The 27,650-nt window shown below is 46.8% G+C and overlaps 2 protein-coding genes across 4 annotated transcripts; one reads left to right on the forward strand and one right to left on the reverse strand.

Annotated features, from left to right (window-relative positions):
• Positions 1-4,348: 4,348 nt before the first annotated feature.
• Positions 4,349-15,303, reverse strand: LOC115799144 (apoptosis regulator Bcl-2-like). The gene is made up of 3 exons (XM_030756157.1): positions 14,564-15,303; positions 14,144-14,490; positions 4,349-5,705 (listed from the first exon to the last, which is right to left on the reverse strand). The coding sequence occupies exons 1-3, from the start codon at positions 14,706-14,708 to the stop codon at positions 5,580-5,582; spliced, it is 618 nt and encodes a 205-aa protein (XP_030612017.1). The 5' UTR covers positions 14,709-15,303; the 3' UTR covers positions 4,349-5,579.
• On the forward strand, positions 9,688-27,650 carry actr3b (actin related protein 3B). Of its 3 annotated transcripts, none has more exons than XM_030756134.1 (12): positions 9,688-9,779; positions 18,251-18,306; positions 21,737-21,861; positions 21,958-22,068; positions 22,706-22,801; positions 22,899-23,006; positions 23,089-23,232; positions 23,321-23,494; positions 23,947-24,039; positions 24,606-24,731; positions 25,066-25,149; positions 25,606-27,650. In XM_030756134.1, exons 2-12 carry the CDS (start codon positions 18,297-18,299, stop codon positions 25,699-25,701), a joined length of 1,167 nt encoding a protein of 388 aa, XP_030611994.1. In that variant the 5' UTR covers positions 9,688-9,779; positions 18,251-18,296; the 3' UTR covers positions 25,702-27,650. The 3 variants fall into 3 exon arrangements, with proteins under 3 accessions (XP_030611994.1, XP_030611993.1, XP_030611995.1); XM_030756133.1 differs by lacking the exon at positions 9,688-9,779 and adding an exon at positions 16,464-16,740; XM_030756135.1 differs by lacking the exons at positions 9,688-9,779; positions 24,606-24,731; positions 25,066-25,149 and adding an exon at positions 16,464-16,740.

Genomic DNA, 27,650 nt, shown 5'->3' on the forward strand with positions numbered 1-27,650 from the left:
CCATGACAGCAGCAGCGTGGAGGCCGGAGCAGTTTTTATCCTTTAGGTTTTTTTAAAAATTTAATTTGTTTCACTGTGATATTGAAAATATGTTTATAGGTTTTATTTTGTTTCAGTTCTTTATTATTTTCAGTCTGTTTTTTATTTTTCTGCCAGGAAAAAACCCCCCAGTTTTTTCTTCACGCCCAGGTTCAGTGACCTGTAATAATGTCTGTGTGCACACTCCTGCCTAAAAAATAACCATGTTGGCCACACATGTACCCCCCCCCCCCCCCCCCCCCCCGAATACCACAGGCCATATATATACACAGGAAGTGACATAAAAAAACAAAAGCATGGTCTTCTGCTCGTGTGTTGTCCTCACCTTGAGTTTAACACCTCCATGTTTCGTGCCTCATTTCAAATGTGACGTGGCACAGCTGGAACATCTGCCCATGATCACAGCCTCCTGCAGGGTTTCAGGATCTCGGAGGTCTGTGGAGTCACACACCTGTGGTACTCCTGCTGTCGCAGGTGAGGACCTGAGACCTCCTGAGGTCTGAGGCTGCAGAAGGTGAGCAGGCACAGAATGGAGACCTGAGAAAACCTTTGACTCACTTCACACAGTAAAATGTTTCTTTTCTGCAGGTCTGTGCAGCTCGTTTATGAAGCTCTTCCACAGAAATCAGACTTCAGGTTCATTTCTGTGGAAAGAAGTCCACGTGAGTCTGAAACAGTTCTCCTCCTGTGCAGATGATGGAGGGTCTGCAGCTGTGGGAGGTTCAGCCTGACGGCAGTCACACTCACACAGGAAGCATTAAAGTAGCAGGTCAAACCACCAGCATCAGAGCTGCAGCCCTGAGACACGCCTGACAGAAACGCAGTGAGTGAGCAGAAACGCTTCCTCTGCTTTTATTTCATCAAATCCTCCTCTGAGTGTGGATGAAGACGCTGTGAGCTCCTCTGAGTTTCACTGTCGGTGATTTAAAGCTGTCGCTACAGGTTACTGTCTGTCTTTAACACCTTTCAGAGGGAAAATCCACCGTTACATCCACACACACCTGTGCTCTGAAAACTTTAAACTTGCTATTTGCATTTTCTGTCTCGTTGCTCTTTTGTAGTCATTTTGGATTTGGGATGCTTCTCCTGCTGCAGTCATTACCCATGGTGCATCAGGGTCTGAGTTTGATCAGTGTTTTCTGGTGTTAGCAGGAAGCCAAGATGGAGATGGACCTCATCAACATCCTGGATGATATAACAGATGAGGAATTCAAGAGCTTCAAGTGGGTCCTGAAGAATGAGCGGTGGAACGGCATCGAGCCCATCAGAGTGAACCAGCTGAGCAAGGCGGAGAGGTGCGACGCCGTGGACCTGATGGTGCAGAAGTATGAGATTGAGGGAACGCTGCAGGTGATGCAGAGTGTTTTTAAGAAGATCAACAGGAACGACCTGGTGAGGAAGTTACCGAAGGTCCCGGATGAAGCTGCAGGTCAGTGAAGCTGTGAGCAGCTGTTTCCTTTCTGCTGCTGCTCAGCCTGAAAAATGCTCTGCATCCTCTCTGCAGGGCAAACCTTCGGCTCATGGTGGCGCTGCAGAGCTTTCAGGGTGAACAAACAGGAAGTGTGTGGCTGCTGAGTTTGTTCACCCTGAATCCCTCCCTGTGGAGTGTGTTTAGAGCAGACAGCTGATCAGTGATGAGCTTTAAGAGTGTTTCTGTAGTCTGAGCTTTTTGGACCTCCTGCTGTGTGACCTGAGTGTAAAGTGGAGAAAGTGTGGGGGGTTCCTCCATCATCTGAAGCAGCTTCCTGTCCTGTCAGAGCCTGACTGCACTCAGAGCTCAGAGAGTCGCAGTTTGCTGGAATAAAAGCAGGAAGTAAACCCTCTCACACAGAGGGGCGGCGAGGAGCTCCAGTAGATCTTTGGCTTCACGCTGCTGCAGCCTGAAGAGCTGCAGTCTGAGCTCAGCACTAATCGGTCCTCTTCTGGTCTCGCAGGTCTTCCGGATCCTGGTCCAGCAAAGACCGCCAACATCTCAGCAGAGGAGAAGCTGATGTCTGTTCGCTCTCAGTTCATTGACAGGGTGTCTGAACCGGTCCTGAGGAAGCTGCTGGATAAACTCCTGGAGCGCCGCGTGATCATCGACGACGAAATGGATTTAAGCGGAGCGAAGAGCCGGGCCGATAAAGCCCGACAGGTGATCGATATCGTGAGGGGGAAAGGATCCAGCGCCAGCTCGGCTCTGATCGCCACTCTCTGTGACGTGGATCGGTGCCTCGCAGAGCAGCTGCAGCTGATGTGAAGCATCAGGCTGAAGGTTCAGACAGCTCAGCGCTGACATCTGCAAACACCCAGAACAGCTCAGAGGGTTCAAGATCAGCCCTCGCTCTGAGTTACAGAAGAGAAACTTTGCTTCATTTGCTTTTAAAGTCACAGATTTTCTTTATCGCTTTATTAGAAGAACAAAATGCCCAAAATGTTTAATTTCACCACATTTCAGGACTCAGTGCTTCCATGAATGAGGCAAACGGCTCTGTGAAAGCCTTCAGGATGATGGAGGTGAAGGTTTCTGCCTTCCACTCTGAGATCAATCAATCAGGAAGATCAGGTTCATGTGCAGAGTTAGAGAATCGCTTTGATTGGACGCTGGTGTGCAGATTTGAACAGGAAGCTTCTGTCAGAGCTGATCTGAATAAAAGTCTAACACAGACGATGTCATCGCCCTGCTGTGTGTGTGTGTGTGTCCCTGTTTGTGTTTGTATTGTGGACCTTTGCTCCTGCCTTAAACAGCACTTGCAGTTACGTTTTGTTGCCACGCGTCCTACATTTGGCTCCGCCCCCTCCTGCCGCACAGCAGACACACAACAAACAGGTCGGTGTGGGTTTGGGACGTTTTCCTGCTCTGCAGTGAGATGTCAGGAGCAGAGGATCGGCTCTCTGACGTCCTCCTGTGAGCGGCTCTGTGATCACAGGACTCGATCAAAGATCTGTTTCCTGTCACGTTGCTCTGGTGCTTTGGCTTTGTTACACATCTGTTTAAAGCTTCACATCTGGATTTGTAGAAATCCACTCCAGCATATTTAGTAACCGACAGTCATCAGTATTGATTAGTGCAAGTTTAGCAGATATTCAGAGAAGGTAAAAACCCTCCCCACCCGGAGCCCTCGCTTCAGCACCTGGTTTACTGTAACCACGGCAACAGTTCATATCCAGCTGTGTGCATCTGTCTGAATGGCGGCTGGAGGTCCGAGGACTGAGTGTGGGAATAAGGTGAGGACAGTGAGTGATGGTGGAAACTTTCTGCTTCAAATTCAGAAGATCAGCTCGAATCTGCTCTCAAACAGAGGAGCTCATGTCTCTGAGGCTCTGAGCTGTGCCACGTCCTGTGATGCAGTCATGTGACTTCTTGTAAATGGACAGGGGAGGAGCAGCTGTGCAGGTGATCCAGGTACAGGCTGCAGGGAGTTCAGACTCCGCCTCCAGCTCCAGACAGAGGAGGAGGAGGAGAACGAGGTGAGTGCTGGTCCTTCTTCTACACACCTGCCCAGCCCGTGCTGCACCCAACGAGTCATAAAACCTGTGGGATCCGCCCACTAGTCAGGTGCATCGTTGAGATCCACACCTGTCCATAAAGAGTCCTTCTGGCAGCAGATAAAAGCTGGAGAGGACTGAAGGTCTGACTGATTTACTGAGGTTATAAGAAACAGCATATTATGGTGATCTTCAACAGGACTGTGTTAAAATGCTGCTCTGCCTCAGCAGCAGTGTCAGTGTTGTAATTCCCAGTCTGGCCTGATGGTGGCAGTGCTGCCCCAAAGATGCAGTGCTACACTCAGAGGCACCACTCATGCTTTTGCCACCTCCACACTGACCTCTGCACTTCTTCAGACTCCACACAGGCCAGTGCACTCTCACCAGGACTGCAGCTGCTCCAAAATGCTGCTGCTGGCCTCCTGACCTGTAAGCAGACATGAACATATGCCATTCATTACCATGGCGACCGCTGCATGGGCTCCATACCTGCTGTCGAATGCTCAGCTGATCAGAAGCTGTTCCAAGCACCAAACCTCTGGAGCAGCCTCCTCCTGCAGGCCAGGAGGCCCAGATCACGTTCTCCTCCTGCCAGCACACCCTGGATTTTACCTGAAACATCTTGGAGGACACATTTGGAGGATAACCCTGAAGATCTCACAAACCCTCCTGGAAAACATGAGGCTCCAGAAAAGGAAATTCAGGTTTTCATACAGCAGACGTCACTTCCAAAAGTCTTCAGTTTGTCCAGAATCAGAACAAAAGAGCTGAAGAGTGTCATTAAATCCATTTATCCAACTTTTATTATATGATCTGGATAAAAACTCAAACATTTACATTCTTACAGCAATTTAACACCATCAACCACAGAGATGCCCTCACAGCCCTGTGAAGGTTTATTCAGGGAGAGCCATGGACCAAAAGAAATCCAGACTCCCACATCAACGTTCACAGAGCAGTGAAGGACGCCTCCTCCTGAGGTCCAACTATCTTCATCCCAGTGAATAATGGTGTTCCTCAGGGTTCCTGTCTGGGTCCTGTATGTTTTCTATTTGATTAAAGCTGCAGGACCTTTGTTTGTCCACTTGATGGAAGCAAATGACATGTCTACCAGCCAGCAGCCTCAGAACCCTGTGACTGTCTCTACTTGTGTTTCAGTTCAGTTTATCTGATCTTTACAACCATTTTCACCATGAATGCTACATTTAAATCATCTTCTTAAAGACTGCAGGAGCCGTAACCAAACAGGTTTCTTGTGTTATTGTCAATTCTTAGCTTCAAGTGATCAAACTCATCATCATCATCATCATCACTGGTCCCAGCAAAGAAGCTGCTACACAAATCAGACTTCAATGATCAGCATCAAGCTTCCTATTAGAACTTTGTCCTTGATGGTAGGAATGCTGGTCGGCCTGGACCTCGATCATCACCTGATGTGAAGCAAAATCAGGAACCAATCAGATGCTGGTGTTGGTTGACTCTCCTGCTGAACCTTCTGGTTCTGTTCTGGTCCTGTGACCGGTGCTTAGTTCCTGTCTTATGGCTGAGCTGTTCCTGGCTCCTGTGAGCCTCCTTTGACAGTTTACTTGGTGAATGTGATACAGGTCCAGGGTGTCTTTAGCCAGCTCAGCATAAAGACTGGAAGAAAACCTCTGGGGTAACTCCTACTTTCTTATTTACACTAAGGAGTCGAGGTCAGCTGAAGGTCCTTGGTCCTCTGTAAATGTTTATTATGATGCAGGTTTTGCAGCTGTGTTGTGTTTTTCCAAGGAGATAAGACTTTATCCATGTAGTCCCATTAAACTAGTTAAAAAATACTGATCTGTGTAAGAAAGCCACAAGACTATATAATTAAGATACTATAAATTTCAACTCAAAGTTTAATCGGGTAAAAAAAAAAGATCATATAAAACTTGAAAAAACAGATGAGGTGGTGAAATGTACTTCTTTAAAAAAAATCCACCCACACAAAGTCAGCATCCTTCAGTGTAACAGAAGCACAAAAGCATCTGATCGCTGGAGGAACTGCAGCTTCACAGCTGGACCGGATCAGACTTCCACCTGGATCAGTTTTATTTCTGGCTGAACAGGAATCCCAGTATGACCACAGCTGCTCCCAGTACAACCAGTCCAAACATTGTGCTCAGGGCCCAGAAGCTATCTGCAGGTCTGGACTCATACAGATCCATAAAAGCATCCTGGGAAACGAGAGAAGCAGAAAACACATTTACTGACCAGTTTGTGCTTTATTACGGGTCACAGAGCATCGAGTTCTTTTGGACTCAAGTGCAAACTCAACATATCATCATATATCCCACTTATGGCCACCAGCTGAACTACTTCCTGTCAATAATTACAAATGGGGTTCCTCAGGGTTCCTGTCTGGGTCCTGTATGTTTTCTATTTGATTAAAGCTGCAGGACCTTTGTTTGTCCACTTGATGGCAGCAAACAACATGTCTACCAGCCAGAACCCTGTGACTGTCTCTACTTGTGTTTCAGTTCAGTGTAATCTGGTAAATAGACTGGTGCTTATACAGCAGCATAAGAACCAAAGAACTTCATCCAAGTGCTTTCTAACATTCACGCTTTAATGAACGCATCGGTCAGCAACCTGGGGTTCAATATCTTGCCCAAGAATATTTTGGCAACAAGGACCGAACCACCAACCTTCCAATTAGTAGGTGACCGGCTCTACCTCCTGAGCCACAGCCAATCCAATTCACAACAAACGTCACTGCAAAGCACTTTAGTATACTGTGGGTAAAGACCCTACAATAATACAGAGAAAGCCCAACAGTCAAAACAACCCCCTATGAGCAGCACTTGGTGACAGTGGGAAGGAAAAACTCCCTTTAACAGGAAGAAACCTCCATCAGAACCAGGCTCAGGGAGGGGGGGGGGTCATCTGCTGAGGGGGGAGAGACAGAGATTAATAATAACTAATGATTAAATACAGAGTGGGGTATAAACAGAGGACAAAGAGGTGAATGAAAAAGAAACACTCAGTGCATTATGTGAACCCCCCAGCAGCCTAGGCCTATAGCAGCATAACTAAGGGAGGGTTCAGGGTCACCTGATCCAGCCCTAACTATAAGCTTGATCATAAAGGAAAGTTTTAAGCCTAATCTTAAAAATAGAGAGGGTGTCTGTCTCCTGAATCCAAGCTGGAAGCTGGTTCCACAGAAGAGGCGCCTGAAAGCTGAAGGCTCTGCCTCCCATTCTACTCTTAAGTATCCTAGGAACCACAAGTAAGCCAGCAGTCTGAGAGCGAAGTGCTCTGTTGGGGTGATATGGTACTATGAGGTCTTTGAGATAAGATGGGGCCTGATTATTCAGACCTTGTAGGTGAGGAGAAGGATTTTAAATCCTATTCTAGATTTAACAGGGAGCCAATGAAGAGAAGCCAATATGGGAGAAATCTGCTCTCTCTTTCTAGTCCCTGTCAGTACTCTAGCTGCAGCATTTTGGATCAGCTGAAGGCTTTTCAGGGAGCTTTTAGGACAGCCTGATAATAATGAATTACAATAGTCCAGCCTAGAAGTAATAAATGCATGAATTAGCTTTTCAGCATCACTCTGAGACAGGCTGAGTAAAATAAGTTTGATCCGAATTTAGAAGCAGGAAATTAGAGGTCATCCAGGCCTTTATGTCTTTAAGACATTCCTGCAGTTTAGTGATGTGTGTCATCTGGCTTCATGGATAGATAAAGCTGAGTAGATGGCATTACTTTGGCCTCCAGTAACACTGCGAGAAATCATTTTTGACCAGCATATGTATTAAACAAATATGTAGGACCAATTTTTTGTATTTGTGCAATATTTCTAAAATTAGAAACATCCTTTCTCAGAGTGATGCTGAAAAGCTGATTCATGCATTTATTACTTCTATTGTAATTCATTATTTTCAGGCTGTCTACATACAGTCAGGTCCTTGTGTATATAACCAGGAAGCAGTTATTGATCCAGCATTTCTGCACATATAAGTCACAGACATGTTCTGTCTGTGAAGCACACTGAGGGCAGCTACATGTGTGCATGCACAGGTGTACATGTATAATGTATTTTACTTCTTTTGATTCTTTATGGCTCTGTTAAATTTAATGATTTACACTCTGTACAAACTCAACATTTCCTGTACCCATTTCAAATTAAAAGTTCTCTAAACCACGTGACAGCTTAACCATTTGCGCTCTTAACAAGGCTTTTATTGTGAAACTTTTGCAGGAACAAGTGGAAAACCCAAACAGGCTTTATTTGGAGAGAAACTGTGCAGCATGATAGACTCATTCACGGCATTTTTCCTCCCCCCAGACGGAGAGAGGCGAGGGCAGATGTGAGCAGCGATGGAGCTGATGACCTCGTCATAAAATGGGGCCAACGTTCGATCATGTGATCAGTCAGCGATGAATAATGTAAGCAAACTTGTCAACGTGGACAAGAAGAAAAGGGAAGAAAACTTCAACACCTCCTATTTGAGGCTCTGCGGTCACATGACTCAGACCTGTGGCCTGGACGCGTGCACACACACGCGCACACACGCAGACACACATGCAAAGTGCGTGTGCATTGCTTCATATTGTGTGCAAGCAGTCGAGTGTTACCGAGAGTGTTGGGTTATTCCCCTGCACGCTGTCTGTGTGTGTGTGTCTGTAATATGATGATTAGGGGAGAACCCGTCTGTGACACGGTTCCTGCAGCTGCACACTGAGTCCTGTGTCTCCTGCAGGAGTCCAGCTGCAGACAGACCCACAGAGCCCACCATCACAGTCCACAGCAGCTCCACATGCATGTGTGACAAACACCAAACACACACACACACAGCTCGTTTCTAAAGACTCGTCCTGTCCAAAGGACTGAGGGAGACTCCTCTGTCTTATCGTCTTGAATCTTGGATGTGACTGCAGGTTAATATTTGAATGTCATTTTTAGACAGTGCTTTCTCAGAGCTATGCAGAGGTGTTGGATTATTGGAGCCAGAATGAGAAGCTCTCAGCTAATGGAAGCTGGACACAGACTGTATGGGAGCATCACACAGACACAGATACCTCACTCTCCCACCTTCACCACCTCATCCAAGAGGCCACAAACAGGTTCCAGACCAGTGAGTCCTGGGACCGCCCCAGGCCGCCTCCTCCTCCCACCTGGAAATCCCTGAAACCCCTCCCCCCGTACAAAGTCCGAAGCAGTTTCTGTATCAGCTGTAAACATGTTTATGTCTGCTGGAAAGGTTTAACATGGGAGTCTGTGGGGACTGACTCACTGCTGCCTCTGCTGGACGGCAGAGGAACTGCAGACTGTGCAGCGTTATCTTGTTTTTTCAGGCCTGGAAGCTGATGAGTGCCAACAGGGGACCGGCACAGGGTCACGGCAGGCCACAGCGGGGAGACTGTGGTGAAGCAATGAGCGTCAGAATGAGTCACGCTTCTGTGAACGATTAGTCACATGACAGGACTGAGCTCAAGTTTACTGGAAGAGACGCTCATCAGTGAACCTGTGAGTTATTCTGCCCTGTAAAATACTTCGTCCCCTCACAGGTTCCTGAGCCCAGGGTACCGCCGAGGACCGACAGCTGCAGGAAGAACCGGCAGCCGACCGCGCCGCACGAACGCGTGTTTTCCATTCAGAGGTGCGCGTAGGGGTCAGAACAGTCGGCGAACTCAAGCAGCCGATCGTCGAGAGAGAAAACCCCACGCTGCTTCGCTCCGAGCGACTCGATGGAAAATTTTACTTCTGAATTCTGAGAAAGCAGCGCAGCTCACCACTGCCTGTGTTCTTAGAGCTAACAGCACACACACACACAGACACACACAGAGACACACAGAGACACACACACACACACAGAGACACACAGACACAGAGACACACAGAGACACACACACAGAGACACACAGACACACACACAGAGACACACACACACACACACACAGACACACAGAGACACACACACACACACAGAGACACACAGACACAGAGACACACAGAGACACACAGACACACACACAGAGACACACACACAGAGACACACACACACAGACACACACAAACACACACCTTCTCTACACTCAAAAAAAGTCAAAGCAGCTGCCATCAGTACCAAACACTAAAAATGTGTGTGTGTGTCTGTATCTGTGTGTGTGTGTGTGTGTGTCTGTATCTATGTGTGTGTGTGTGTTATTTAGGTTGAGCAGATTCTGAAGAAACAGTGTGTCAGCTGATCTGAAGCCTGAGGCGGAAACTCAACCACAGTGATTACCTGGAAAGATATTTCTGGGTAATACCACACACACACACAGACACACACACGCAGTCGTGTTATCAGGCAGTAGATATAACTGAAGGAAACCGCAGTGAGAGGAGAGTATAATTAGAAGTGTTGGGAGGGCCTGTGTCGCTCTGTGTTCTTTCAGAGTGATTTCCAGGAGCTCACAGCTGAGGTCCCACAGGAGAAGCTGCTGTGGGACCTCCACACACACAGACACACTCATCCAGCCTCCTGCCTGCAGTGTACCAGACAAACAGGGCGGTCCTGCGCCTCCTGCATGTGTTACACACTGTGTGTTGCTTTTTTCGCCACGCTGTGTGTAACTGCAAACGTTCCCTCCCTACAAATGCAGCTTCAGCTCCAGGCTCCTCTTCTCCTGCTGCTGGGAGAGCATGGACCAGACCCTCCACCACCGACTAGTGTCTCAGCAGTGAAACTGCAGAGCACGCCGCAGGCTCTGCTCAGGCTCCGCCCAGGCTCCGCCTTAATCACCTGTTACTCTGAGACGCATTATTAACAGCACACACCTGAGGCTGGTGTCCACACTGACACACCTTCAGTCCTAATGAGGTCACACAGGGTCTTTGTTCCAGTCCTTATCAGGGTCCAGGTACTGGGCGTAGCAGGCTCAGCTGAGACCTCCCTCTCCAGGACACCTCCTCCAGCTCCTCCAGGGAGGTGTTCCCAGGCCAGCCCAGAGGTATAGCTTCTCCAGTGTTGTGGGTCTGCCTCGGGGCCTCCTCCTGGCAGGACATGCCTGAAACACCTGACCCAGGAGGCGTCCTGGTCAGATGCTCGAACCCCCTCGACATTCAGCAGCAGCTTGCTGAGGATTTGGGGAAACCCAGCAGGATTGGATCAGACAGGCTGGTTGGCTTCCGACGGAAGTCTGGCGGTCTCCCCAGGGACACCTTTTTCAGTTGACGTGTGGATTTTGGATCCATCAATTGATAAACATGTAACGAATCTGCCAATCATCTCTGAGAAGCATCGCTCTGAGCCTTCAGGGTTCACACCGAGAGAAATGCAGGAAACCATTGGCCTGCAGAGCGGAGCTGAGGGCGTCTGTCTCAGTTTCAGTTTAACGAGTTTCATCCCCACACACACACACACACACACGCACGCACGCACGCACACACACACACACACACACTCCTCCAGAGTTTTAGGGATTTTCTACACTTTGCATATCATTTGCATTCAAACCAAAATACTCTTCTCTCTGTCTGCAGGGACTCTGTGTGTGTGTGTGTGTGTGTGTGTGTGTGTGTGTGTGTGTGTGTGTGTGTGTGTGTGTGTGTGTGTGTGTGTGTTTGAGAGAGAGAGCTGTTTGAAGGTCTCGGAACTCAGGCCAGGGTCCTGGAAACGTACTGTGTCCTCACAGAGACACGTTCAGTGATAACACACTTGCTCATATCATTGATAAACTACCTGATTGATTTCTGATGAACTCTTTCACCATGACAGTCATTCAAACAGAGCGGGACCCTCCTGGGGGGTTTCCTGGGACCTCCTCAGCTCTCTCACCCCTGCAGATTCATCTGAACTCTTTCAAGAACCCCTCAAAGATATCAACATCTCCCTGGAGCCTGATCAGAGCCTGCTGGGTCAACCCTGAACTCTGTGCTGGACTTCCTGGAAGCTTTTAACAGCCTCCAGAAGCCTTTTAAAAGACCTTCAGGTGTCCAAAGACTCCAGGACCCCTGAGGAGGAGGGACCAAAACCACGAACCCTGAACTGCAGGAACCAGTTTAGATGAAAGAAACTCTTTCAAGGAGCCCTGGGATTCCAGGAAAATCAGAGGAGAGAAGGACACAAAGGAGGAGACAAGTCAACAACAGAGGAGAGAAGGACACAAAGGAGGAGACAAGTCAACAACAGAGGAGAGAAGGAAACAAAGGAGGAGACAAGTCAACAACAGAGGAGAGAAGGAAACAAAGGAGGAGACAAGTCAACAACAGAGGAGAGAAGGAAACAAAGGAGGAGACAAGTCAACAACAGAGGAGAGAAGGACACAAAGGAGGAAACAAGTCAACAACAGAGGAGAGAAGGAAACAAAGGAGGAGACAAGTCAACAACAGAGGAGAGAAGGACACAAAGGAGGAGACAAGTCAACAACAGAGGAGAGAAGGAAACAAAGGAGGAGACAAGTCAACAACAGAGGAGAGAAGGAAACAAATGGAAGGAAAGAAGTCAACAACAGAGGAGAGAAGGAAACAAATGGAAGGAAAGAAGTCAACAACAGAGGAGAGAAGGAAACAAAGGAGGAGACAAGTCAACAACAGAGGAGAGAAGGAAACAAAGGAGGAGACAAGTCAACAACAGAGGAGAGAAGGAAACAAAGGAGGAGACAAGTCAACAACAGAGGAGAGAAGGAAACAAATGGAAGGAAAGAAGTCAACAACAGAGGAGAGAAGGAAACAAAGGAGGAGACAAGTCAACAACAGAGGAGAGAAGGAAACAAAGGAGGAGACAAGTCAACAACAAGGGAGAGAAGAAAACAAAGGAGGAGACAAGTCAACAACAGAGGAGAGAAGGAAACAAAGGAGGAGACAAGTCAACAACAGAGGAGAGAAGGAAACAAATGGAAGGAAAGAAGTCAACAACAGAGGAGAGAAGGAAACAAATGGAAGGAAAGAAGTCAACAACAGAGGAGAGAAGGAAACAAAGGAGGAGACAAGTCAACAACAGAGGAGAGAAGGAGACAAGGAGGAGACAAGTCAACAACAGAGGAGAGAAGGAAACAAAGGAGGAGACAAGTCAACAACAGAGGAGAGAAGGAAACAAATGGAAGGAAAGAAGTCAACAACAGAGGAGAGAAGGAAACAAAGGAGGAGACAAATCAACAACAGAGGAGAGAAGGAAACAAAGGAGGAGACAAGTCAACAACAAGGGAGAGAAGAAAACAAAGGAGGAGACAAGTCAACAACAGAGGAGAGAAGGAAACAAAGGAGGAGACAAGTCAACAACAGAGGAGAGAAGGAAACAAAGGAGGAGACAAGTCAACAACAGAGGAGAGAAGGAAACAAAGGAGGAGACAAGTCAACAACAGAGGAGAGAAGGAAACAAAGGAGGAGACAAGTCAGCAACAGAGGAGAGAAGGAAACAAAGGAGTAGACAAGTCAACAACAGAGGAGAGAAGGAAACAAAGGAGGAGACAAGTCAACAACAGAGGAGAGAAGGACACAAAGGAGAAGACAAGTCAACAACAGAGGAGAGAAGGAAACAAAGGAGGAGACAAATCAACAACAGAGGAGAGAAGGAAACAAAGAAGGAGACAAGTCAACAACAGAGGAGAGAAGGAAACAAAGGAGGAGACAAGTCAACAACAGAGGAGAGAAGGAAACAAAGGAGGAGACAAGTCAACAACAGAGGAGAGAAGGACACAAAGGAGGAGACAAATCAACAACAGAGGAGAGAAGGAAACAAAGGAGGAGACAAGTCAACAACAGAGGAGAGAAGGAAACAAAGGAGGAGACAAGTCAACAACAGAGGAGAGAAGGAAACAAATGGAAGGAAAGAAGTCAACAACAGAGGAGAGAAGGAAACAAAGGAGGAGACAAGTCAACAACAGAGGAGAGAAAGAAACAAAGGAGGAGACAAGTCAACAAGGGAGAGAAGAAAACAAAGGAGGAGACAAGTCAACAACAGAGGAGAGAAGGAAACAAAGGAGGAGACAAGTAAACAACAGAAGAGAGAAGGAAACAAAGGAGGAGACAAGTCAACAACAGAGGAGAGAAGGAAACAAAGGAGGAGACAAGTCAACAACAGAGGAGAGAAGGAAACAAAGGAGGAGACAAGTCAACAACAGAGGAGAGAAGGAAACAAAGGAGGAGACAAGTCAACAACAGAGGAGAGAAGGTAACAAAGGAGTAGACAAGTCAACAACAGAGGAGAGAAGGAAACAAAGGAGGAGACAAGTCAGCAACAGAGGAGAGAAGGAAACAAAGGAGGAGACAAGTCAACAACAGAGGAGAGAAGGACACAAAGGAGAAGACAAGTCAACAACAGAGGAGAGAAGGAAACAAAGGAGGAGACAAGTCAACAACAGAGGAGAGAAGGAAACAAAGAAGGAGACAAGTCAACAACAGAGGAGAGAAGGAAACAAAGGAAGGAGGGAAGTCAACAACAGAGGAGAGAAGGAAACAAAGGAGGAGACAAGTCAACAACAGGGGACAGAAGGAAACAAAGGAGGAGACAAGTCAACAACAGAGGACAGAAGGAAACAAAAAAGGAGACAAAAACGGAAATAGGGAAATGTCAAAGGAGAGGACACAAGGAAACAAAGAAGGAAACAACAAAGGGGATGAGGAAACAAAGAAGCAGAAGGAAAGAGATGAGGACACTAACTAGGAGAGGAATCGTGCTCCTACCCATCCTCCGTTGTCTTGGATCCATCGCTGGAGCAACGGCGAGTCCAGACTCTCCTCCATCCAGCCGGCGATGTCGTCCACGTGACCTGTGTCACCAGTCATGGCGACCTCGGCGCTCAGAGCTCCGCCCAGCTCCATCATGGTCACGATGCGTCCCCAGTTGACACCGTCCCTGAACAGCTCCTCTCTGATAGCCGTCATGTTGCGCAGCCTTGCCGCATCGCCGCCATCCCCACGTAGCCGCAGCACCGACACCTGGGCCGACAGCTCGGCACCGTAAAGTCGCTCCAACTCATCGCCGGCGCTCCGCAGCACACTTTGCAGTCGGGGCGGGGCCACACGGGGGTCTAGGAGGAGACGATGATGTCATTACTCTGGGACATATGAGTAGAAGCAGGTAATTAAGTGACACCTCCTCACCTTGGCGTGGCGCTCCCACGTCATTGGCCCTGCGCTGGCCCGGTCTGTGCGGAGGCGGCGCCGAAGGCCAGGCCACGCCCCTGCAGAGCAGCTTGTAATGCAGGTAGTCTTCCACAATGTCCCGACTGCTGTAGGCGGCGGCCATCGCCCCCTGCAGGCCACCGTCGGTCACCGCCACACGCCGCTTATTGCAGATAAGGCGTCATCCTCCTCACCGTCCAGTGGAACACCTGATGACGTCAGCAGGTCAGCTGTTACAGGTGATAATCTGGCAATTTAATCCCGCTGCTGAGCTCAATCACTGAAGTACTGATGATCACTAGATAGCTGATCAGCTCTGCTGTGACATCAGCGTTTGAAACTTCGTCCAAAGTGATTCAAAGTCGGAGATTCTGGTTCAAACCGGCTCAAACTCCTGACTTCGATCCGTTACCGGCAGACGGAGGAGCGCGTGGAGCCCCAGGGTGCGCCGCGAGGACGCGCTCTTAACACATCCAGCATGACGACGACGCAGTGGCGCGCGCTGCTCCTGCAGTAATCGATAAGAGGAGGGAAGCAGCCGGAGAGGAGCGGAGGAGGAGGAGGAGAAGGTCCGGCCCCGGGGTCCCGGTCTGTGCTCCGGGTTTCTGCTCAGACTGCACGTGCTGCACACACGCGCACAGAGCGGCGGACACGCCCCTCCGGGTTTCCCCGACAGGTCCTGCGCGCTGAAGAGGAGGAGGACGAAGGCTTTCAGGCTCCTGTAGTCCCGCTGAGTCCCGGGTCCGGCGCGCCGCGTGAGCGCTCACTTCCTCCTTCTACGTCACTCCAATTTGCAGCTGGATGTGCGCGCATGCGAGCGTGCTCGTTTAAACACGTTTAATATAATGTTTGGTACGTGGAGCGTCATCATCGTTATTGCTGCTTGTTGGTTTTCTAACATGTGATTGTAGCGATAATGAGGATGATGATGATGATGGTAATGATGATTGTGATGATGATGTGATGAGGATGATGATGATGAAGGTGATGATGAGGATGATGATGCTGATGATGATGGTGATGATCATCAGCATCATCAACATCACTGACAAACCTGTCAGTGATGTTCAGAATCAAAGCCTGAAGGTGTTCACAGGTGAGGCTCTTCACCAGTGAGAGTTTAGAAGATGTCAGACACACCTGAGGTATTTGGTCCTCCACATGTAACAGAGCAGTGAAAGGCAGAGAGGCCACTGCAGGGCTGTGCTGTGGCACAGGAGCGCCATCAGGAGGTAAATGATTCACAGGACGTGCTCCTTCAGGTCCTGGATGGTGACCTTACTACAGGTAAGTGCCCCACAGGTGCATCCCTGACACAAGAGAATCTAGGCGCCATGTCCCTCTGCCGGGAGAAGCATGTCCGCCATCGCTGGCAGGTTTAATGCCAGAAGACCCGACCTGTTCTCCATCCAGGAGGCTCTGCATGGTCCACAGAGGGACCCTCACAGGCGCCACAGTTTCTGCAGCTGCTCTGTGCCTTTGGTGCTGCCACTATCTCTAATGTTACCAGTATACCAGTATACACAGTAGCTGTAGTATCAGTAGTAAAGCTTGAAGTATTGTTGGTGGTAGTACTGCAGTAATGAGAGAAGAAGTTGCTGTGTGAGTGTTTGCTGCCACCTGCTGGACCTCCTGCCTCCTCGCACCGAGCGCATCCTCAATAAACTTTATTTAAAACTCCAAAGAGCGCATTTGTTGACATGTTTGAAGCAGGATGAAACCCACGGCACCCAATCAGAATCTCCTCCTCCTCCTCCACCCAGTGTTCCCTCATTCTGTGTTTCATTTGGCAGATCTTTACGCGTGTGGCTGCTGTGAGCTGGGATTTCCGCCGCAGCTGACACACGCGAACGCAGCACGCAGGCTCCGGTCTCTCTCCGGTTACCGGGGCCGCGTCAGCTGCGTTTCTATTTTCTCCATCTTTCCCTCCGACCCGGAACTGCTCGGACACACACACTCTCACACACAGAGCGGACGCTGCGTTGCGCACACACCGCATTTCTGCCTCCATCACACACCAAACTCCGCCTCGCGCTGCGCTCTCCACCGCCCGACAGCCAACACCGACCACCGACCTCTGCGGGCCGGACCGAGCCGGAGCAGGACCGCACCATGTCCCTGCAGCTGCCCCCGTGCGTGATAGACTGCGGGACCGGGTTAGGACACACGCGCACTCACTAACTCACACACACACACACACACACACACACACACACCACATACGTGATGCTGCTCCCAAAAACACATGACGTCACATGTACTGCCACTGTGTGTGTGTGTGTGTGTGTGTGTGTGTGTGTGTGTGTGTGTGTGTGTGTGTGTGTTTAAAGGGACAGTTCACCAAAATCAAAAACAGGCGGCAGAGACTCAGTGAAGGAATCAAGTGGTAGATGGAGATAAACCTGCAGTAATGAACAGGTGATCAGAGACAGGTGATCAGAGACAGGTGATCAGAGACAGGTGAGGGGATGAGTTCGGTCCTCTGAGCTCTGTGTGCCTGTGAGGACGTCAGAGCAGCTTCTTCATTTTCAGGGCTTGTTGTTCCAGCTGTTTGCTCATCCAGCTGCTGTGACACCTTTGGAGCTGCAGGTTAGGCGGAGGTTAAGGTGAAGTCCAGGAGCTTCACGTAAAGGAGCAGGCTGTGGGGGGGGGTGGAGCTGGAGTCTCGGTGTGTGATCTATTCTGGTCTGCAGTGTGAATGTAGGACAGCTGCAGGAAGTGGAGCAGCAGCTGCACGCTGACCCTCCCCACCTCCCACTCCCGATGAAGTCCAGCTTCACGTGAGCCCTGCTGGCTCTTTGCTCTCATAGCAGAGACCCCCCCCCCCGTCTCCTTCAGCTGTGCGCTGGTCCAACATGACATCATGGGGCCGTGTAGAAATAGCATGCTGCTACAGGCCATTTTAAACTTTACAGTGATCTGAAACACACACACACATAAAGGTTAGTGTTAGTGTCGGACGTCACACACACACAGCCAAAAACATGACCTGCACACTCAGAGCAGGTCCCAGATCAGCTCTGTGGTAAGCTCTGGTTTTAGAGAGGGATGCAGCGATCTGATATTTGTTGATGATCAGTTCAGCAATAAATGCTGCTTTGGTTCATTAATATTCTTTGACTTTTGGTTCTTGGATATTTGCCTGATGCTGCTCAGGCTCCTCCTCACAATATTTAAACCCACATTTCTTTCAGATTCCTGAAATCATGGTATCTGAATTGGAATGGGAAGAAACTGGATTGTGCATTCCTAATTTTGGAATTTTTGATTTTAGCTTAGGACCAGTTTGGACCAGTTTTCTAATATTGTAGCTTCTGGCAGTTGTGCAGAAAGTATGAGATATTTTACTATAGTAAAAATACTAATAATACTTGAAGTACTTTTTTACTCATAATTAGATAAAAGTACAGGTAGATATTGATTATTGTTATTGCTCGATCAGCTGATCATTTTCTACATTAAACAATTATATAAGAAATTCAAATAACTAACGTTAAAATCACAGTTGGGTGACTAATTTGAAACAAACCATTTATTAATGTTTTATGTGAAAAGCTTGTTTGCTGGGAATGGCTCCACTGTGTTCCACAGAGCCCACGTTTGGGCCCACAGCCAGAGGTTGAGAACCCCCATGTCTCACTGTTGTTTCTGTCTGTGTGGTTGCAGGTACACAAAGATCGGCTATGCAGGAAACACCGAGCCGCAGTTCATCATGCCGTCCTGTAAGCATCACGCAGCAACAACTGATAGACAGGGTCTGTAGCTAAAGTAGAAACCTAACCTAGCTCTCAGCTTCTTCATCAGTTCTTCGACATGAATATTATAATTTAATTTTTCATTCAACCAGACATTGAGGTCCTTTTTATTACTGTTCTAGTGGCAGTTCAGGATCTGGTGAAGAGCATGTAATAAGTCTTAGTAATGCTTAAATGTAATCAGTGCCTTTGAATGACCAGAAACGTCAGTTAAGTTCAGGGCAGCTCTGTGATAGCCTCCGACTTTCCCTCTGTGATAGCTGGGATAGCCTCCAGCCCCCTTAAAAAGTGCTTAATAAAAATGAATGGATGGAAGTTGAGGCATTTGTCAATAAAGGGTGCTAATGGGTACCATGTCTGTGTAGATTCTCAGTTATCCAGGTCATAGTAGTCTCTGGAGCTTGAAAAAGGCGACTGGACTTCTTTTTGTTTCTTGAAGACGTTTCACCTCTCATCCGAAAGGCTTCTTCAGTTCTCAACCAAATGGTGGAGAGACCCAGGTATTTAAACCCCTGTGGGCGTAGTCCCCTGGAGGTGGTTATGACCCTCTATTGATCATGTGCTTGAACACATGTGCCCAGGTGTGAAGGGGGCGTGGGTCATATTTAATCAGTGGTTTTAGTTGAAACCAACTTAGGACTCCGCTCCATTGTTTCCTGTGGCCTATTGAGGTCACTGGAACAAAGGTGTGAATGGGGGTTGAGACGTCTGGGAAGGGAGCTCAGGACAGCACTGTAAGCGGGGGAAAGTTGGTGACGTAATCCACCTCCTCTGTTCAATGATGGTTGTTCACAGTGGACATAGATGGATTCTTTCACTCCTCTTTCAAACCATCTGTTTTCCCTGTCCAAAATGTGAACATTGGCATCCTCAAAAGAGTGCCCTTTTTCCTTCAGATGCAGATGTACTGCTGAATCTTGTCCTGTCGAAGTGGCTCTTCTATGTTGTGCCATTCGTTTGTGAAGAGGCTGTTTGGTTTCACCAATGTAGAGGTCCGAGCACTCTTCACTGCACTGAACAGCATACACTACATCGCTGATCTTGTGTTTGGCGGGTTTGTACCCGCCAAACACAGTGGGTACCACTGTATCATCAGCACAGTAATGAACAGAGCTGGTGCTTATCAGAGATACCAAGTTATTTATGTACAAGGTGAACAGCAAAGGACCAAGTATTGACCCCTGTGCAACACCTTTTGTGATTTCAAGAAAACTAGGCCAATGACCATCTGCAATTATTGCCCCAGTTCCACCAGTAAGATAACTGTGAGACCAGTTACAAGCATTCAAGTCAAAACCAATAAATATAAAGCCACATACACACTGGAAACAATTAGCAGTGACGTGGTGATAAGGAAGTGAACGATATTTGGCAACTTCAAGTGCCAAAAAAGTGCTGGCGATGTGAAGTGGGCTCAACTTCCAAGTGAGTGACTGAAGAGACTACCCAATGAGAGTGAAGAATAGCACTGATTGACATAGGACCTTGTAGTAAATATATTAGAGCAGGCCTATTCAATGACTTTTTCTTCTGGGCCAGATTTGAAAATTTTGAGATGCCACTGGGCCGAAGACCCCTACTTATATTATTTCTTGAGATTTAACTCTAAATATGCTAACACCTGAACTAAGTCCTAAAAATAAATAAAGGAATTCACAATAAAGGCTTTATACTGCATCATTTATTGATGAGCAAAATAATTCAAGTGCATTGCAAATTTTAACATTTGGTCCAAACCTTGACCAGAATATTTTTAACAAGGCATCTATTCACCATATATGTTTAATAAAAAAAAAAATGTAATAATAACAACTTTTTGCAACAGTAAAGTCTTCTATAACATTTTATATGTATTTGCAAAAGTGCATTTGTTGAACTAGAAAGACCAACTGATGCAGTGCATTAAATATTTCAACAAAAGAAACTGCACCAAGTGAACACTTAATAACTATAAAATTAAAGCTTCTTCTGCATATTCAAAGTAATGCTGACTTAATGCGTTCAGTCTTTGGGGTAAAATAAACACATTTATCAGTCCAAGCAGGGTTAAAACGGCGATTTTCATTGTCAATTTTACGTTTTTGACCTGTCACTGATATATTTTGGCGGTTGTCGCACTTGGAGAGTATTCTGGGCTGGCGTTGCTAGTGGTGCATTCAAGTACAAGAGGAAGGGCGGGAATTTTTAAAACTGTCACAGCAAATATGATTTAAATGCGTTTTTGCAGCTTATGTTGGGTCAGTCAGGGGGTGGGCCAGTCAAAGGGCGTTCGCGGGCCGGATGTGGCCCCCGGGCCGCTAATTGAATAGCCCTGTATTAGAGGGTCATCTAGCCAACCAGAGCCATGAACGTCTGCAAACGTCCGGCTGTCGAGGAAATTGCTTCAAGTGTGGAGGCAGCTTAACTCTATCAATGAGAATTTTATGGCCAACTGGGTCAAGCACCTTGCACTACACTTTGACAAGTCAAAGATTACATAATTTACTACCTTACACAGCACCGTGTAAGCTCTGTGTTGGCTCTAAAGACATTTAAACCTGCATTTGAAACAGGTTCCAAATGCAAGAAGCCTGTTTAGAAGTTCTGTGAAGGTTTGATATGTCCTTGTTATCCAGAAGCAGAAGGTGGAGGGCATCAGCAGTTTGACATGAACACATCGATTTCACCTGAATGCAGCGATCATTCAGCTGGACCGCAGTCAACGCTGAAGAACCTGAGGCCAACTTGTTCACATTGGTAGCTCTCTGATGCTGTCACTGTCTGATTTTGAGTGTGCGTGCATCTGCACCCTCTGTTTCCTGGTAACAAAGAAATGATGTTCTTCATGGAGCGTCCTGTTGAGCAAAGCTAACTCAAATTTTGAGTTAATAAGTCAAAAATTTGAGAAAATAACTCAAAATTTTGACTGTGTGCAATATTTTAGTGATCCAGTCAAATCTAATAATACAAAAGGATTAACAAACCAGATTTAAATCCTCTTTCAGATGGTGCTATTTGACCAGCTGAGCCATTTAGCTTCAATAACTGATTTTAGTTTAATCCAGTCTCAAACTGTAACAGCATAAAATGCTGTCAGTTTAAATATCCCACTACAGCAGGTCTGCTGTGATGGTTGATTTCCTCTGTCCCCACATCTGTAAATCTCCAGACAGCAATGTTTGTTCACTGACATCAGCTGCAGAGGTTTGAAGTTTGAGAGTTAATAAATGTATGAAAATGATTGACCCTCATCGGTCTTCTATAAAATCTGATGCTCTGAATCCCGTTCATTTGTATTTTGTTAGTCCTGAGAAGCCATAATAAACTTTCTACCTAACCTCTTCAGTTGTTTCTTAGGGTGTAACAGGTGAAAACACCAGAGTGATGCAGTTTGTGGTTCTGTAATGGCATCTTCCAGGTATTGCCATCAAGGAGTCGGCCAGCGTGGGAGAGCAGGCCCAGAGGAGGCTTGTGCGAGGAGTCGATGACCTGGACTTCTACATTGGTGATGAAGCCATAGACAAACCCAACTATGCAACCAAGGTAGGAGGCGGAGCAGGGCCTCTGTCTGTGTGAGATACAACTGAAATCTGACCGGTTTCTGCTGTTACCGTTCTGTCCTGTTGGTTCGCTGTTTAGTGGCCGATCCGTCATGGGATGGTGGAAGACTGGGACCTGATGGAGAAGTTTATGGAGCAGGTTATCTTCAAGTACCTGCGAGCTGAACCTGAAGACCACAGCTTCCTCATGGTACACTCACACGGTGTTTGTGTTACAGTGATCCCTCACCTATTGTGGGGGTACTTTCCAGAGACCCCCACGAGAGGTGAAAATCCATGAAGTAGCGGTGTTGTATTTATTTTATATATATATATATATATATATATATATATATATATATATATATATATATATATATATATATATATATATATATAGCTGTGCAGTACTGATGGCAATGAAGGTGGTGGAGTATCTTTGCCATCGGCTGTAACTTTTATTTCCACTAAAGGTGTAGGCATGACTTGTCTCTTTGTCCGAGTGATGAACATAGTTATGGAGTGTTCTGGAAATACCTTTATACTGCAAAATCCCGCAATATAGTGAAAACTCAGCGAAATAGAATTAGATATATAATTAGATATAAAAAAACATCTGTGATACAGTGACGGTGCAATAAGTGAACCGCGATATACCAACAGATGACTGTATACCTGCATAACTGTTGGCCTGCACCACTATTGAGGTGAGCACTTTCATTTATCAGAGAGCAGGCTGATCTGTCCTCTGTGTGTGTGTGTGTGTGTGTGTGTGTGTGTGTGTGTGTGTGTGTGTGTGTGTGTGTGTGTGTGTGTGTGTGTGTGTGTGTGTGTGTGTGTGTGTACAGACAGAGCCTCCTCTCAACACTCCAGAGAACAGGGAGTACCTGGCAGAGATAATGTTTGAAACCTTCAACATACCTGGACTCTACATTGCAGTACAGGTGAGACACACTGATATCCTTAAACAGCTTCCAGGACATTCCAGCATCGTGTACAAGGTTCCCCTGCTCTATGAAATAAAGCGAGTCTCTCCATCAGGCTGTGCTGGCGTTGGCGGCATCCTGGACGTCCCGGCAGGTGGGACAGAGGACTCTGACCGGCATTGTGATTGACAGTGGAGATGGAGTCACCCACGCCATCCCAGTGGTGAGAACCAGACACTCCTAAAAAAGACAGGGCAGGGAATGGAGCCTCTGTGCTCACTGATTGGTTGGCTGATCTGTCACAGGCTGAGGGCTACGTGATTGGCAGCTGTATAAAACACATCCCCATCGCAGGGCGGGACATCACCTTCTTCATCCAACAGCTGCTTAGAGACCGAGAAGTGGGGATCCCCCCAGAGCAGTCGCTGGAGACCGCTAAGGCCGTCAAGGTACCAAAGTCGTCCTCCATTTCTTTCTGTACTTCTGTCGGTATTTCTGTGTACTTCAGTGTGTATTTGTCTGTATTTCTGAGTGTAGGAGCGATACTGTTACATCTGTCCAGACATCGTGAAGGAGTTCACAAAGTACGACTCTGACCCGGGGAAGTGGATCAAACAGTACAGAGGAGTCAATGCCATCAGTAAGACCGCCTTCCACATCGATGTGGGTTATGAACGCTTCCTGGGCCCTGAGATCTTCTTCCACCCTGAGGTGACGAGGCAGACTTTTTGCCAGTTAGATTTTCTCTTCACTTTAATCTATTTACATCTAGTGAACACAAATGAATAAAAGCAATAAATTAATTTAGCTTTATGCAACCTGAAACTGTAGAGGATCAAGAATAGAACCCTGAGGAACCCCATGGCTGCTTTACAGCCTGTTCTAATGCCACCAGACGGTAATAAAATGCAGCTGATAATACTCAATATGACCTCACATACAGATGAGATCTTAATGTGATGAAGGTCACTAACCGGTCTAGAAGTAAAGGTGAAGATAAAAACAACGTCAAGCTGATGGTTAAGGTAAACACTATAAAATCTGAGTTAAAGTTTGTGTTTTTTTTAGAACAATGTAGTTTGTAGTTTATGGAAAATGTTGAAAATTAAATGATATTAATAATACATGATAGTTGTGTGTCCGTGTGAATGTGTGTTTTCTAGTTTGCTAATCCAGACTTCATGCAGCCCATCTCTGATGTCGTGGATGAGGTCATTCAGAGCTGTCCAATCGATGTGCGGAGACCGCTCTACAAGGTAACTAAGACCATGTAATCAACACAAAAACTCGTATGAGGTTGTCAGTGCAGGGTGGGGGTTGTAGCCTATTCCAGTTGGCACTGCATGAGAGACACAATACACCCAGGACAGGCCATCACAGGGTCCAAATCTATGCAACATGCAGCTAATATCTGTGTTGAAATTCTCAGATGGTGGTCCTCCACCTCTGGAGGATGAGCTTATTGTGGCAAATGGAGCTGCGTGATTTACCTTCAGCCAAAGAAAGAACAAACAAGGAGGCAGACTTTCTGTTCTGAACCTCAATTCCAGCTATATCCTGGACCAGCTGTGCTTCCAAAAACTCTTGAGCAGGAGTGAAGACATCACTTCTGAGCACACTGCGAGACCTTCAGAGGGTTCTGTTAGAAGAAGGTTCAGTTTCAGCAGGGAAAGAAACTGTACATTAAAACGTCACATAAAACTAAGAGTGTTTTAAAGTGGAGGACAACTCTGTGTGATTTGGTAAAACTGCAGAAGCAAATCTACGTTGAATTTAACGTCTCTTACTTTTGACCTGAACCTGTGTGAATCTTGTGTGTCAGAACATCGTGCTCTCTGGAGGATCCACCATGTTCAGAGACTTTGGCCGGCGGCTGCAGAGGGACCTGAAGAGGGTGGTGGACGCCCGGCTGAAGCTGAGCGAAGAGCTGAGCGGAGGACGGATAAAGGTGGGCCTTCATCCAAACATCTGTAGACCAATCCAGCTGTTGACTTCTGCGAGCAGTGGAAGCAGAAATGTTTAACGTGGGTCAGCTTCACATAAACGTTGTCCTTGTTTGGAGGTCTGAGCTCCTCCACAGACTGGACCAGCAGTTACTTCACTTAATGGTCCCAGCTGGAATCAGTTGCCATTAACAGCTGGTGCAGCTGAGAACAGAGCTTTTATATTGCAGCATTTACCTGGATGACCGTCTGATTGCATTTTATTGGCTTACTATGTTCCCAAGCTACACCTCTCCACCAGGTTTGTTCACTATTTGAATGATTTATGTGTGTTTGCAGCCAAAGCCGATGGAGGTTCAGGTCGTCTCACATCACATGCAGCGATACGCCGTCTGGTTTGGAGGCTCTATGTTGGCGTCCACGGTAACTGAAACTCTTGTTTGCTTCTGTTGAGGGCTCTTTTTAGCATAAAGCACTTAAACAAAACCCGAGTGGAGCACTGAGTGGTCTTTCTAATGTCCATCAGATTGGATAGAAGTCTGTGAGTAAATGAGCCCCCTGCTCGCCTGATCTCTGACTCAGTGAACTCTTTCCGATTGAGTTTATGGTCTCAGTTGCTGGTTTCAGGTCTTGGTGAATGAAACATGAAGTTCATTTTGTAAATTATGGTCCCGTTAGAGTCAGGAAGGAGCAGGAAGCAGGGGCTGCTCTGTGGCAGCTGTGACAGCTGACTCATTCAGTCTGAGACGTCGAAACACTCAAACCAAATTTTGTGAGAGAGGACTTTATAAAAAAAAACCTTTGCACCAAAGTGTTTCCATCTCCAAAACTCTAATCTAACACTCCCTGTGTTTACACTGTGTGTTTGTGTGTTTGCAGCCGGAGTTTTTCCAGGTGTGTCACTCGAAGAAGGACTACGATGAGATTGGGCCGAGCATCTGTCGACACAACCCCGTGTTTGGCATCATGTCCTGATGGCAGCTCAGAGCCCATTAACCCGTTAGCCTGTTAGCCTGCTAGTTTTTTTGCCCTCTTCAGTTTTCACCTATAACGCTACTAGCCTGTTAGCGGGCTAGCTCAATGTCATCAAGCACATGGAGAATGTGAAGCACAGCGGCAGTTAGCGATCACTGAAGATAAAGTTTGCAGTGGTTTTACTTTGATAAATTTACTCCAGAGAAAAGTTATTTTATCTGAGAGGAGAAGACGGTATAGCTAGCCAACCTTCTTCCAGCTCGTAGCAGTGCTGATGGAGATCCTGAAGCTGGTGTCCCGATTGCAGATAAAGACTGAGTCTGCTCACCTTTCGTCCTCGTACTGGTCTGAATGTTCTCATCCAAACATCAGTGACAGCGCCACCCAGAGGTTTTCGGTCACTCTGCATGTTTGTGGACCTGCTGTAACGATCTGATCACACAACAAATATTTCAGGCTCACTCTGAGTCTCACTTTGTTGTCTCTAAACTAACAAAAAGCTCTGAACTTTGTACCAGAATCCATCTTGTTGTCTTTCAGATGCTCCTCGGTCCAACGTGTTGCTGATGTAGATGTCCAGCTGAGCTTATTTCGGACAGAACAACACAGATAACGTTTTTGTGCACAGATATAAAACTGCTGATGGGCTGATGTTTTGACCTTTTTGACCACTGCAGCCTGCAGGGGGCGCTGACACTGCATATTTGTTGTGACACTGTGACATCACAATCACTCAAAGTGGACCGATTCTGCTTTCGCTTGTTTTCTGGTATGTAAGTAAGGTCACAGTCTCTGATGTTCAGATGAAACATGACTCATGTTTCAGACATTGTGGAAAAGCTCTGAATGCTTCACAAGCTTCATGAGCTACAAACACTGTTGCACTGGTTACTATACTGGCTTCCTGAAACTGCCCAATCAGAAGAATGTGAGATTTTAGGGACTTAGAGGAGCTGTAATGGGTCATTTTACCCAGAGCGTGAAGCTCTATTAATGGCGTGTAAGGTAAATAAGGATTATTTTGATCTGTGAATCATGCAAAGCCACTCTAGAAGAATCAAAGTAGAAAACTACTGACCTGGGAACAGACTCTAAGACATTTAAATGAAGTCATTAGAATCTGAATTTGTAGATGCAGGGTGACCTCGTCTTCCTGCTCAGGACATCATCATGTCTGATGTCTGTCAGAATAAAACTTCCACTCAGAAACCAGAGAGTTAGTTTCAGTCTCAGAGCGACATTTGTCTGAACATCAGTGCCTCAGCAGCCCACTGGTGCTGCCTTCAGGGTGATAACGTGTGAGTGAAATCAGGCTCACTTTCCCCCGAATAAATAAAGCCGAGACTAAATTGATTCATGTTGGTACATAAAGTGTATTTTGTGATGTGACTGAGGCGACACTCATTTTGTGTGAGCTCCGTCTGTGGGAACTTCATTTCTCGAGGAAGTCTGGATCATGGAAGTGTGTGTCACAAAGCAGCTGATTCTATTGCTTGTGTTTTCTTGTTTTTGTCGTCTCCCTTCACAGATTTCGTTTTTAATGTGGTCATGTGATTCACGTCTGCTGCGGTCAGGCTCTGTTTGTACAGAAATATTATAAACCTCTATAAAGACAAACACATTAATATATATTTATATATGCAGAGAGAGCTCAGAAGCATCAGACTGATCCAGGATCAGGTCCAAACCACGGGCAGGTGTGTTCAGGTGCAGTCATGTGATCTGCACCTGGATCAGTTTCAAAGTTCAGTCTTCCAGAAGTCGTTTTAAGTTGAGACGACAGGCAGGCGGAGTTTGGAGATTTGATTTTTCTTTTACAGCCAACAAGCTCTTTATTTTTCTTATTGGACATTTATGCAAATGACTGCTTGTTAAAAGAGATAAAGCCTCATTTGCATATTTAAAATCATTTAAGCAGTTGGTGTCAGTAATCAGCAGGGGGCGTTCAA

The sequence above is a fragment of the Archocentrus centrarchus genome, chromosome 20, assembly GCF_007364275.1.
Source record: "Archocentrus centrarchus isolate MPI-CPG fArcCen1 chromosome 20, fArcCen1, whole genome shotgun sequence".
In the NCBI taxonomy this organism is placed as follows: domain Eukaryota; kingdom Metazoa; phylum Chordata; class Actinopteri; order Cichliformes; family Cichlidae; genus Archocentrus; species Archocentrus centrarchus.